General features: G+C 42.5%; 1 protein-coding gene across 1 annotated transcript in view; it reads right to left on the bottom strand.

The window, feature by feature from the left end:
• Positions 1-10,450, bottom strand: part of CHCHD6 (coiled-coil-helix-coiled-coil-helix domain containing 6) — a 337,874-nt gene extending 327,424 nt beyond the window's left edge. Inside the window, 2 exon segments of the mRNA XM_037034052.1 lie at positions 10,023-10,144; positions 10,413-10,450. Of these exon segments, the coding sequence (XP_036889947.1) occupies positions 10,023-10,144; positions 10,413-10,450 (160 nt within the window).
• Positions 10,451-14,039: the final 3,589 nt, after the last annotated feature.

The raw sequence follows: 14,039 nt of genomic DNA, 5'->3' as shown, positions 1-14,039 counted from the left end.
CATGATTAGTTATTAGGGACATGCAAATTTAAACCACAATAAGATACCAGTTCAGATCCACCCACATAGCTATGATTAAAAAGACAAACACTAACAGGCTTGGCTGTGAATATGAAGAAATTGGAACCCTCATATATTGCTGATGGGAATGATGTAAAGTGGTGCAGCCACTTTAGAAAAGGGTTTGACAGTTTCTTAACAAGTTAAACCTAACAACTCAACAAACTCATTAACAGAATGACCCAGCAATTCTACTCTAAGGTATCTACCCAAGTGAAGTGAAACATATGTCTACCAAAAAACTAGTACATAAATGTCCACAGCAGCAATATTCACAATAGTCAAGAACTAGAAACAATTTGAATATGCACTGACTGATAACTGGATAAACAAAACGCAATATAGCCATATCATAAGATACTATTCAGCAATAAAAAGGAACTACTGATACATGGTACATCAATAAACCAATACCAAAAACATTGTGCTAAGTGAAAGAAGCCAGATATAAAAGATGTATGAGTGTATTTACATGAAATGTCCAGAAAAGATAAATGTATGGAGACAGAAGGATTAATGGTGGCCTGAGGCTGGAAGTGTGAGTGGAGAGTGACTGCAAATATATAACTTTTTAGGTCTTGCGAATGTCCTAAAATCCGATTTTCATGACAGTTACTCAACTTTATAAATGTCTTTAAAAAATGGATTGGAATGGATGTGTTTTGTATGTAAAATACAACTCTATAAAGCTGGGGTTTTTTAAAGAAAAGAAAAAAAGAAAAGGAAGGAAGGAAGGAAGGAGGGAGGGAGGGAGGGAAGGAAGGAAGGAAGGAAGGAAGGAAGGAAGGAAGGAAGGAAGGAAGGAAGGAGGGAGGGAGGGAGGGAGGGAGGGAGGGAGGAGGGAGGGAGGGAGGGAGGGAGGGAGGGAGAGAGGGAGGAAGGGAGGAAGGAAGAAAGAAAGAAAGACCATTGCCCTGACTGACCTGACTCAGTAGGTTGAGCATCAGCCTGTTAAAGTAAAGGTCACTGGTTCAATTCCCTGTCAGGGCCAGGTCCCCAGTTGGGGGTGTACAAGAGACAACCTGTAGATGTTTCCCTCTCTTTCTCCTTCCCTTCCCCTCTCTCAAACAATAAATAAAATATTTTTTTAAAAATCACTATCATCAGCCCTAGATGGTATGGCTCAGTGGATTGAGCACCAGCCTACAAAGGGTTGCCAGTTTGATACCCAGTCAGGGCACTTGCCTTGGTTGTGGGCCAGGTACCCAGAAAGGGGTGCTTGAGGAGGCAACCACACATTGATGTTTCTCTCCCTCTCTTTCTCCTACCCTTCCCCTCTGTCTAAAAATAAACAAACTAAATCTTTTAAAAAATGGTCACCATCATCAGGTACAATCTTTGCAAAGCTCCACTCCTGATTAGAGAGATGCACTGTTGCCTCCAGAGCAACATGTATACAGACCTCTCTGGCATTCAGTGCCCATTATCTGTCTGGCCTCCTCAGCTGGACAACTTTCTCCAACATCCCAGTCCATGTGGTTGCCATGCACATAACTTTTGGAGATGGAACATTTGAAATTCCAGTTCAAACACTAACGCACTGTGACTTTCGGTTACTTTACCTCCTTGAACCTGTTCCCTCACCTCTGAGATGGGGATGATAAAATCTCACAAGGTCACCATGGCGAATATCTGAGATAGTGTTCTTAAAACATCCAGCAAAGAGTAAATATGTGCACTTCTACTGGCTGGCTCAGGCACATCTTCAAAGTCATCTCCTCAGAGCAGCATTAGCTGACTATCTCACCTCGAGCAGCTAGCCCCATTACTCTTTGCATCCTTTGTTTCCTTCACAGAACTTGCAATTCTTTTATTCCCTTGCCTTTCTTCTTTCTTTCTTTATCTATCCTCCCTACTGGGCTTAAGTCTCCATGCAAGCAGGGACCTTATGCTTTGTCCTTATTGTCTCTGTAAGCCCAGGCCCTGTACCTAGCAAGTAGCACCTTCACAGTACACATTTTGCTGAGGTGATGGATAAATGGCAGCTATGGACACAGTGCTCAGCATGTGGCTTCTCTGGGAACTGTTTCTTGTGTGTCTACTACATACTCCTTGATCTTCCTCTCACCAGTGGCCCAGACTCACCTCATAGACAGGAGGGTGTAATGAGCCTGGGAACATATCTTAAAGTACCAAGCTGGGGAAGTACTAGAGAAAATGCAAAAGAGTGTGGAATCTGGACCTTTAGAAGCAACCAATTTCAGTAAAATAGCCAAAGATGGCTGCTTACACGAAGCAGAGAATAGGCAAAGCAGATATTAACAGGACATTATTGCCATGTGTGTGTCTTCTCTTATTGGAGGATGAGGTTAAACATCCTAGTTGAAATGAAGTCTTTATGTATTGGGTTGGGTAAAACATTCATTTGTTTTTAAGTAAAAATAAAAGACAGTTTTCATTTTCACCAACAACTTTATTGAACAACATATTCACCATTCTGTTCTACTACCTTTTGCCATATTTCAAACAACTTCATAATTCCATCTTCCCAAAACTTTTTTATCTTTTTGAGCACAGAACTCTTACAGGTGCCTTCTCCAGTCTTCCAGGGAATTGAAATATTTTCCATTAAAAGAATTTTGGCCCTGGCTGGTGTAGCTCAGTGGATTGAGCGCGGGCCTGCGAACCATACGATCGTGGTTCGATTCCCAGTCAGGGCACATGCCTGAGTTGCAGGCCAGTTCCAAGCAGGGGACTCACGAGAGGCAACCATACATTGATATTTCTCTCCTTCTCTCCTCCCCTCCCCCTCTAAAGATAAATAAATAAAATCTTTAAAAAAATAAAAGAATTTTGTAAAGACTGAAATAAACGTAAATGCAAAGGTACAATGTTTGGCAAATGTGACGGATGAATCAGAACTTCCCAGCCAAGACGTAACAGTTTTTGCCCAGTCACCAAAGAAACATAAGGTCTTGCATTAACCTGATAGATTACTATGCATTTTCTGTTGACTAACTCTGGACACTTTTTGTTGAGTGCTGCTTTCAGTTGGTCTAACTGGGAGCAGTACTTGACAGAATTGTTTGGTTTTCCAGGAGCTTATAATAGAGGACTCCCTCCCAACCATACCATATATACAACAACACCTTCTTTGGATGAAGACTGGCCTTTGGTATGGTTCATTTCACTTGCCCCACTCTCTCCTCCATTCCACATTATTATAAAATGTCCACTTTTTATCACCTGTCATAATTTGTTTTGAATACAGTCAAGGAGGTTTTTTTCACTTAATATGTGAAACCCAAACACAACCAAGCTGGTACAAATGATTTTCAACACTTGATTTGGATATTTTGAGTATACTGGCTATCTCATACATGATATAATGTTGATTGTTCTCAATTAATGTCTCGATTTGATCACTACCAACTTCAACTGGTCTACCCAACTGTGGAGCATCATCCAATGAAAAATCTCCAGCACAAAACTTCACAAAGTACTTTTGATGCATTAAATCAGCACCTTCTCCATACACTGCACAAATCTTTTTTGTGTTTTTCAGTTGCATTTTTACTTTTCTTGGAATAAAGCATAATATGCTGAAAATGTTGTATATTTTCTTCCATTTTGGATATTTAAATGGTTACAGAAAAATTCACCAATCTTGATTAGTATTTTTTAAATGCACAGTGATATGACAGCTGTCACAACACAATCTAACAAAATTGTCTTGAACGAAATTAAAGACAATGAAGTGCCACTCAATCCATTTTATGGGAAAAAAAACTAATGAACTTTTTGGCCACATGCTTGCTTTGAAAACTGGAATTGATTGCAGCATTTTGTATTAATTAAATTTCTTCTACCTTCTAAAGAAATAGGGCTTGAACTCAGTATGTAAATTTATGTGAATAAATATACAAACTAGCAAGGCCCTAGCATTTAATTTTAAGGGAAGTAGAGCACTTTCTAGAACCACCCCTTGGGGATTAAACACAAGTGGTCTTTATAAATATTTTACTTTCTCTGAAAAAGCTGGGGCAGATATTCTTCTTTGGCACCCACCTTCTATTAAATTAACTTCTTAGCCACCTGGCAAACACCACTACCAAGCTCCTGTGCCCAGCCATGATCAACCCCACTACATTCTTTAACATTGCTGTTAAAGGTAAGCCATTGGGATGCCATCTCCTTGGAGGTGTTTGTAGACAAAGACAGCAGAAAACTTTCATGCTCTGGGCACTGGAGAGAAAGGATTTGGCTTTTAAGATTCCTGGTTTCCCACTATTATTCTGGGATTTATGTGCCAGGGTGGTGACTTCACATGCCATAATGGCATAGGTGGCAAGTTCATTTATGCAAAGAAATTTGGTAAGAATTTCATCCCCATAGCATACAGGTCCTGGCATCTTGTCCATGGCAAATGCTGAACCTAAAACAAATGGTTCCCAGTTTTTCATCTGCATTGCCAAGACTGAATGGTTATGGCAAGCATGTGGTCTTCAGCTAGGTGAAAGACACACGGATGTTGTGGCAGCTATAAAGCACTTTGGGTCCAGGAATGGCAAAACCAGCAAAATCACCATTGCCGACTGTAGACAACTCTAATAAATTTGACTTGCGTTTTATCTTAACCACCAGACCATTCCCTCTGTAGCTAAAGAGAGCACCCCTTCACTCCCTCATGCTTGGAATGTTCTACAATCTTCAAGCTCTGATCACAGTTCATTAGGTTCCATATTTTCCTTACCCCTTCCAAATCTAGATGGATTACAGAGTTCAATTTATGATTATAGAATAAAAACTAAATTTAAAAAATTAACTTATTTTGTTAATCCAGTGATTTTTTCTACTGGGTTTTACTTGCCTGCCTAAAGACACATGGACTCCTCAACCCTAAAGTCGTTTGCAAACAAAAAAGTCACTAAACCAAAACACTTCATTGTAGTCACCACCTTTTCTCTGATCTCCAAGGGAGGAAGGGACAGAGGGAAGAAAGGACTGTCATAGCATGGGGCTGTATACCCCATAGTATACTTCAGGGCAAGTTGTTTATTCTGTCTAAAGAGTTTTCCCAGCAGTCAACCAGTCACCAAAGCTCCCTCTCATGTTAACAACCTCTGGTAGAACTAAGTGAGACACCAGTGCCCTGTCAGGACATGTGGAATCTTTGTCACAAAATTTTCTTGCTGTCTTGCATGTAAGTGGTGGGGAGGAAGCTGGAGTCATGAGGAAAGACTACTTTTTGCAACCAAAGGTCTGGATTAAAGTCCCAGAAGTTACCCAGATAACACCTTAGGCAAATTCCTTAATCTTTCTATGCCTGATTCTCCATTTTTAAAGAGAATTTACATTTTGCAGAATTGTTAAGAAAACTAGAAATAAAATGTATTTGTCTGATATAATACCCAAAACATATGATGTTCCTCTGGCAACTTAAAGGAAATCACTTCCCAAGGAACTCCCACTGACCTACTCTCCAACATTCCCAAAAGCAAGATACTAAGTAGTAAGGTAGTAGAACACACAAACAGAAGCGAGGGTATCTAACTTTCAATTTAGGCTCTTGCCTCTCAAACTTCAAACACCAGCCATCTTCTCCTCATTTTGTCATTGCCACCAGTCAGGTCAAGATTAGATAACACCCAGCAGGCAGCAAATACACTAAGTACTATGGCACGAAGAATCAGAGGCCCCCAGTCTGTTAAAAAGCACTCTGTACTTTCTCTAAACACTTCAACACACATCTTCATCTTATTGTATGCAGCACTTAGGATTATCACACCCTCTCCTCTATTTCTTTTAAAACATGGTGACTGAGACTCAAAACATAAGTTGTTCACCCAAGGTCACAACAGCTAATGAGGATCTGTCCAGAAGCTGGGCCTCCTGATGTCATGAGCCACTTGCCTAATTAATTCACCTACACCCAGTTCTATGCACTCCATTTAAACTCAGTCTCTGTTTCAATGGATTCAGTCATTTAATCACTCAACATCCACAAAGCACCACTATCTGCCATATACAGATGTAGGAGGTAGTATAGCATTCAATGAACAGGCCTGACTTGCCTACTTCAATCTCAGTTCTACCACATGTCACCTAGGTGACCCTGGATAAGTTACTTCATCTCTCAGTGCCTTGGTTGTCTCCAGCCTATAAAATGAGGAAATAGAATCCTACATTTCTCATCAAGCTGTTGAAAATTAAATGAGAGAATACCTATTAAGGGCATCCCTGTAGCATTCAAATATGAGCTGCTTTTATTATTCTAGGTTGTGAGGGTAGAGCCTCAAATCAGACAAGGGCCTTAGCCTCAAGGACCTTACACTGTACTGGAAAACACAATAAACAAGTAAATTATTAATAGAAGTCGGAAATGCTGATGAGCACCACGAAAAAAAATAGATGTGTGACAGCGTGGGTGGGAAGGTACTTTAAGTCGTCAGGGAAGGATACTCAGATATTATATTTTAACTATAACAAGAATGATAAGAGCCAGATATAAGAAAAACGGGGGGGGGAGGGTTCAAGGGGAGATTCAGATAAGGCCTGGAATAGAAGTGTTAATCAGAATCGTGATGCAGCCAGCAGACTTCATTGCAAAGCAAGCACTGAAACAGATTAAAGCCAAGGGTATGAAAGAGAGACTAGTCTACCTCACCTTGGCAACAGACAATGTTGATCTGGGAGAAATAAAAGAATCTGGAACAATGGTAAGGTAATTGGCAACACAGTATCAGAAGAGTCTGGCATTTGCATACATCCCTGTAGAGCTAAGTAAAGTAATACAAGTGGGAGTTGAAGTATTAGGCAAACATTACCCAGCAAACATCACGTAAGAACTCTTAGCACTGACAGATCCCCCAGAAATCAGTTTCAGAAAAAAGATAGAAAGGACAAAATCTGAAAAAAAAGGACTTCTGCCAAGATGGAGGCATAGGTGGAAACACTGTGCCTTCTCCCACAACCAAGTTTGAATACAGCAAAGGTTTGGAGAACAAAGACATAGCCACAAAACAGAAAATTGAATTATACGGAAGTCCGACAACCATTAACCGTTCAACGGGGACGGTAAGAGGGGCGGAGCCAGCAGCAGAGCAGGGTCCGGCAGGAAAGATCCTCAGACCTAGGCTCGCAAGTGGCCCGGACCCAGTCAGGGTGTGGGGCAGACTGACCGCGGTCGCACATTCGCACACAGTGAGACGGACCACGCAGGCCCCAGGGAGCGAGGGCTGACGGCGGTGGCACACTCACGTGCAGTGGGACAAAACGTGTGGGCCCAGTGACGGTGGCAGCTGCCACACCTGTGGGGGCCTCGGCAGGACACGGCAGATGGGACACCATTGTTCCTCGTTGACCCNGACCCAGTCAGGGTGTGGGGCAGACTGACCGCGGTCGCACATTCGCACACAGTGAGACGGACCACGCAGGCCCCAGGGGGCGAGGGCTGACGGCGGTGGCACACTCATGTGCAGTGGGACAAAACGTGTGGGCCCAGTGACGGTGGCAGCTGCCACACCTGTGGGGGCCTCGGCAGGACACGGCAGATGGGACACCATTGTTCCTCGTTGACCCCGCCCCCACATACAGCATCACAACCCAGCGACTTAGTTGCCTTGCTCTGATGAACACCTAGGGCTCCAATCCTGCTACATAACAGGCACAAACAGCCCAAAAGATGGCGCAAGAAGAACTCAAAGTCCCAGAGCCGATAACTCTCAGTGACTGAGAAATTGCCAGCCTCTCAGAAGCACAATTCAAGACACTGTTTATCAGGATGCTCACAGAACTGGTTGATTATAGTCACAAATTAGAGGAACATATGAAGGCTAAACTAATTGAAATGAAGGGAGATGTCCAGGAAACCAATAGCGATGGAAAGGAAACTGGGACTCAAATCAATGGAATGGACCAGAAGGAAGAACAAAACATCCAACCAGAAAGGAATGAAGAAATGAGAATTCAAAAAAATGAGGAGAGGCTTAGGAACCTCCAGGACATCTTTAAACGTTCCAACATCCGGATTATAGGGGTACCAGAAGGGGGAAAGAAACAGCCACGAGTGGAAAATTTATTTGAACAAATAATAAAGGAGAACTTCCCCAGTCTGGCAAAGGAAATAGACTTCCAGGAAATCCAGGAAGCTCAGACAGTCCCAAAGAAGTTGGACCCAAGAAGGAACACACCAAGGCACATCATAATTACATTAGCCAAGACTAAAATGAAGGAGAGAATCCTAGAAGCAGCAAGAGATAAGGGGACAGTCACCTACAAAGGAGTACCCATCAGACTGTCAGTGGATTTCTCATAAGAGACCTTAAAGGCAAGAAGGGGCTAGAAAGAAGTATTCCAAGTCATGAAATCCAAAGACCTACAGCCAAGATTGCTTTATCCAGCAAAACTTTCATTTAGAATGGAAGGACAGATAAAGTGCTTCTCAGATAAGGTCAAGTTCAAGGAGTTCATCATCACCAAGCCCTCATTATATAAAATGCTAAAGGGACTTATATAAGAAAAAGAAGATAAAAATATTAACAGTGAAAGGACAGCAAACTCACAGTTATTAACAACCACACCTAAAACAAAAGCAAACCAAGAGGACAGCTAGATCAGGGGTGGAACCATAGAAATGAAGAACACATGGAGGGTTAGCAACAGGGGAGTGGGAGGAGGAGAAGGGGGAGAAGGTACAGAAAATAGCATAGACAGTAGGTAGAAAATAGGGGGATGGCAAGAATAGTGGGGGAAATATAAAATCTAAAGAACTTGAGACACGTGGTTATAAACTAAGGCGGGGGAGAATGGTGGGGGAGGGAGTGTGCGGGTGGAGGGGAATGAAGGGGGGGAATAGAACAACTGTAATGGTATAATCAATAAAATATATTTTTTTAAAAATCTGAAAAAGACCTTCAGCAGTCAACTGAATTATGGTTTCTATATGACTGTGCTAAAAATGATAATTGCTTTATAGAGCTATAGGGAAAAGCAAGGATTCATTTCAAAATCATCAGAATCTAGATTTAGCATCTTAAAACTTCCCGTTTTCTCAGCAAGACAATAATGCAATGGTGTTTACATTGTTGTTTCAAATGACGGAATTAGAAATGTTTTTATTATTCCATATAGCTATGAAATTCAATCAGGAAAACATTTAGGCATTTGCTAATATACAATCATTACAGCAGAATTAGAGAATGTTATATAATTTTAGGAATTTATTCGCTAAAAACAAATTACTAAATTATGCAAAAAAAATCTGTTAAAGCTGGGGAAGAGAAAACAGCAAATGCAGAGGTCCTGGGCTTGGAGTAAGCTGGTATCTTGCTGGGACAAGGAGGTCTGAGGCTAGTGAATAGACGCGGGGTGGTAAGGGATGGGAACGGGCATGAGATGCGGTCAGAGATGTCAGCAGCACAGGTTTGTAACACAAGGTAAGGAGGGATCATTCCTTTCCATTTTCATTGCGCTAGGAATTCATTAAAACCGTTGCTTAGAGTTTTAGCCAAGGAGAAGTGCACACAATTTGAATCGTAACTTTTACAGTGCCCAACTGGCTGCAGTGTTGTGAAGCCAAGAATCCCTAATTAAGAGGCTGTTGCAATTGTCCAGTATTGGAAGCTTCTCGTGCATACATAACAACAGGCACGCACTTGGTTTGTAGTGGAACAAATTCAGGTCTGTAACAATTACATCAACTGGAGCTGGAATGTGGCCTCACCTTTCTCGCTCTCCACTTTTTCTACCCCGAGGCCACTATAGTGGTGAAGCCTAAAGTGGCCACTCGTTGCACAGGGGTCCCCAGGCATTTTCCGAGCCACATCTACCTCATTTACTGGGCAGCGGGAGATATCTCTCCACGAGGGAGTAGGCAGTATTCCAAGAACCAGGCGCACCTACCCGTTATTTGCACGCACCTCCCCAAAACGCCGCTCCGGCTTCCGCAACCTCCCCGCCCTCCACGCCCGCCGTGCTCAAACCGCTTTCGCACGTCGCACCCGCCGGCAGCTAGCTCATCTGGATGTCCTGCAGCACCCGGACCTGCTCCTCCTCGTCCATGCCGAAGGACACCCTGCGACCCTTGCTGCTTTCTGTGCCCCCCACAGCAGGAGACCAACAAACACTCCGGAACCCGACCCAGCTCCCGAGTTAACAGGCAGACACCGAACTTCCCAGGTGGAAGCTCTCAGCACAAACCAACAGAACCACGTCTTATTGGACGCCCCCAGAGGCTCAGCCAATAATGTGACGACGGATCGCGGGGCACTGTCGGAATTGTAGTCCCCTGTAACCCCGAGCTCGGGGAGGCAAAGTGTGGGAGTCTCGTTGAAAGACCTGCTGCTGGTCTCCAGTCAAGGAGGGCCTCCAATGACAGGGTAAGAAGCAGGGAAGCAATGGGCAATGCTTACTTTGGAAAGCTCACCCTCGAAGCAGAGCTGAGGGTCATGTTCTGAAGCCAGGAGACCTTTGTGGGAACTGAGCCAAGCATGTGATAGTGAATTTATGCGCGGTTCTCTGCTTTATTCCTTCAACAAACTGATATTGAACACTGAATAAGCATTGACCTAGCCACGTGGAATATCACTAACAAAACGTGTCCTGCCTTCCTGTAAACAAATGAAGAGACCAACAGGCACGTAAATAAGTTTGTTAATCACTGTGATAAATGCCATGAAAGAAATTAATAGGAGGCCTCCTTCAATTTGAGAGGCCAGAGCAACCTCTCTAAGGAAAAAGCATTTGAATTACTATCTAAAGTATAGTAGGAGTTAGCCAAGAGAAGATAGGCAAAGAAGTTTGCTGGGGACCAACCAGTGCAAAGACCCTGAGTCAGGAACAGCCTTGACACATTCAAGAAAGAAAGAGGGTCTAACTACATGAATAGAAAGTGTGGAAAATGAAGGGCAAGCAGAGCAGAGCACCAGGCAAGATTAGACCATGTAGGGTTATATAGTCCAAAGTCAGAGTTTTATTCTTAGGAGGGCAGTAATGGTCCTAAAATTTTAGGAGACATTACCCAAGGACTCAAGACATGGTATTATCCAATACCATGTATTGAGTACAGTGTGTGTGCTTATTACACAGGATCATATGTGTAATGGATAAATGCAAATGATTGCCATTCACATCCACAGCAACCACATATGAAACACCCCTATTCTTGTTCCTCTGAATTGCTGAATGGCTTTGATTTGCCAAAATGGGCCTGGAGTTGAGTTTGGAATCCATAACTGAGGAACACTACATTGCCACACGAAATAGCAAGAATAATTTGGAACGCCTTTTGGCAATCTGGAAAGGAAAGAGTGAGGAGGAGAAAGTAAAGGAGAAAGACTAGTGAATGCACCCTGAGATGAAAACACCTTGAATGAATAAGCCAGTGAACATTCCAGGTGTGGGGTAGCCAGAGGATTTTTATGAACAAGGACATATTCTAGTTTTATTCAAATACTTTGATTTGGAAATTTCCCTCCATCCCTTTTGTCCTCCATTTCTTCCCTATAAGCAGTCTCAGTAGGGGATTCTGGGGCAAGCAGTATATGGGAGGAGTGCCTCAGGAGAAATGAAGTGAGGGAATGGGATAAGCTAAGTAAAGATGGGGTCAAAGCTGCTGCCTGGCTTCAACTTGATCCCACAGGGTGCTCTAGAGCACAAGTTATGGCCAGAAACACTCTTACTCTGAGGCAAGGGGACAACCATTATCTCCCCCAACATCAACCATTGGTAGCCCAGGACAATTCCCCAGTGAAGGGGGTATCTGTAAGTTGCCAACACCCATAGTAGCTAGGGGATGGCCTCACCAGCCAGTAAAAAATCTGAGTGGGGCACTTTTGGCATTCCCTATATGCTCACCATATTTTTCAAGGCTTCCTGAACACCCAGACATTTTGACTGTGAAGTGGGTGTTGTAAAACTTGAAGAAAAAGATTTCACTTCTGGCCCGGATAACGAAATAATTAACACACAACTAATTCAGCAAAACAAGACTCATATCCACAGATGAAAATGGGACTGTGTATGGCCTCCTCCTCCCCACCATCATCTGCAAAATACTGGGGGAGAACTGGAATTTCACAAGACTTAGGGGCTTACACTGACAGCCACATAGCTAAACTCCATGACTAATCGATAAGTTCTGTGTCCCTATTTCACAGACAACAAAACTTAACTGCAAACAAGTGAAGATAATGCAACATAAATGCAAAGTAGGATGAGAAATTTATTTTATAATGTATTTTTATTGATTATGCTATTACAGTTTTCCCAATTTCCCCCTTTACCACCCCTCTGCCCTGCATCCCCCAACCCTCCAGTATTCTGCCCCCTTTAGTTCAGGTCCACGGGTTGTACATATAAGTTCTTTGAGTTCTCTGTTTCCTGTACCATTTTATCTCTCCCCTTGTATTTTATGCCTACTAATTATTCTTCTTCCCTGTACCATTTCTGCCCATTCCTCCCTTCCCCCTCCCCACTGAAAACCTTCCATGTGATGTCCATTTCTCTGATTCTGTTTCTGTTCTAGTTGCTTGCTTAGTTTTTGTTTTCATTGTTTTTCTTTTTTTTGGGGGGGGGGTTCATTTGTTGATAGTTGTGAGTTTGTTGTCATTTTACTGTTCATATTTTTTATCTTCTTTTTCTCAGACAAGTCCCTTTAACATTTTATATAATAAGGGCTTGGTGATGATGAACTCCTTTAACTTGACCTTATGTAGAAAGCACTTTATCTGCCCTTCTGTTCTAAATGAAAGCTTTGCTGGATAGAGTATTCTTGGATATAGGTCCTTGCCTTTCATGACTTCAGCTACTTCTTTCCAGCCCCTTCTTGCCTGCAAGGTTTCTTTTAAGAAACCAGGTGATAGTCTAATAACTCATTTGTAGGTAACTCTCTCCTTTTCTCTTGCTACTTTTAAGATTCTCTTTATCTTTAATCTTGGATAGGTTAATGATGGTGTGCCTTGATATGTTTCTCTTTGAGTCCGGCTTCTTTGGGACTCTCTGGGCTTCCTGGACTTCCCGGAATTCTATTTTCTTCACCAGATCAGGGAAGTTTTCCTTCATTATTTGTTCAAATAAGTTTTCAGTTTCTTGGTTTTCCTCTTCATCTTCTGGCACCCCTATAATTTGGATATTGGAACATTTCAGGTTGTCCCAGAGGTTTGTAAGACTGTCTTCCCTTTTTTGAATTCTTGTTTCTTTATTCTGTTCCAGTTGGATGTTTATTTTTTCTTTTTGTTCCAAATTGTTTCTTTGAGTCTTGGTTTTCTTCCTGTCACTGTTGGCTCCCTGAATATTTTGCTTTATTTCATTTTGGGTATCTTTCATTTGTTTTTTCATTTTCCAACCAAGCTCAGTCAGATCTGTGAACATTTTGATTACCAGGGCTTTAAATTCTCCATCAGATAGGTTGGCTATCTCCTCATCGCTTAGCTCTCTTTCTGAAGTTTTGCTGTGTTCTTTCATTTGGGCCATATTTCTTTGTCCTGGCACACCTGTTAGGATGTAAGGGGTGGGGCAACTCTCTTTGTTGTGCTTTGGCGCTGCCTGTCGGGGAGGCACCAGAGAGAGAACAACACAGCTTCCTTGCTCAGCTTTAGCCCACTTTTCAACGATCTCATGTGAGACTGTGAGTTTCTCCCACTGTGACAACCACTGTAGTCCATAGTTAACTCTGAGTCTCAGGTTTGCCTCCAGCCAGCCCTGCCCACAAGGTCTGCAGTCTCGGGTTCTTAGGAGTCTGGTTGTTCTGGTTAACTTTTTCTTTAATTTCTTGGTTGTTGGAGTTCCATGCAGTTTGATTTTCTGGCATTTCTGGTTGTTTACTGATTTTAGATTGGTTGTTATCCTTCTTTTGGTCGTGCAAGGAAGCAAAAGATTTCTACCTATGCCTCCATCTTAACCAGAACTCGGATGGGAAATTTAAAAAAAGGCAGTGGCATAAGGAAGAATAGGAAGGGAGATTCTGTTTTGTTTTTGTTTTTTTAAGAAAAAAAATCCTCTCTGTGCCAGGCTCTATGACACTGGCAAACATGCCTTCC

The sequence above is a fragment of the Sturnira hondurensis genome, unplaced genomic scaffold (assembly GCF_014824575.4).
Source record: "Sturnira hondurensis isolate 20B ecotype Veracruz unplaced genomic scaffold, ASM1482457v3 Scaffold0021971, whole genome shotgun sequence".
NCBI classification, from domain to species: domain Eukaryota; kingdom Metazoa; phylum Chordata; class Mammalia; order Chiroptera; family Phyllostomidae; genus Sturnira; species Sturnira hondurensis.
This window is presented reverse-complemented; position numbering and strand designations above follow the sequence as displayed.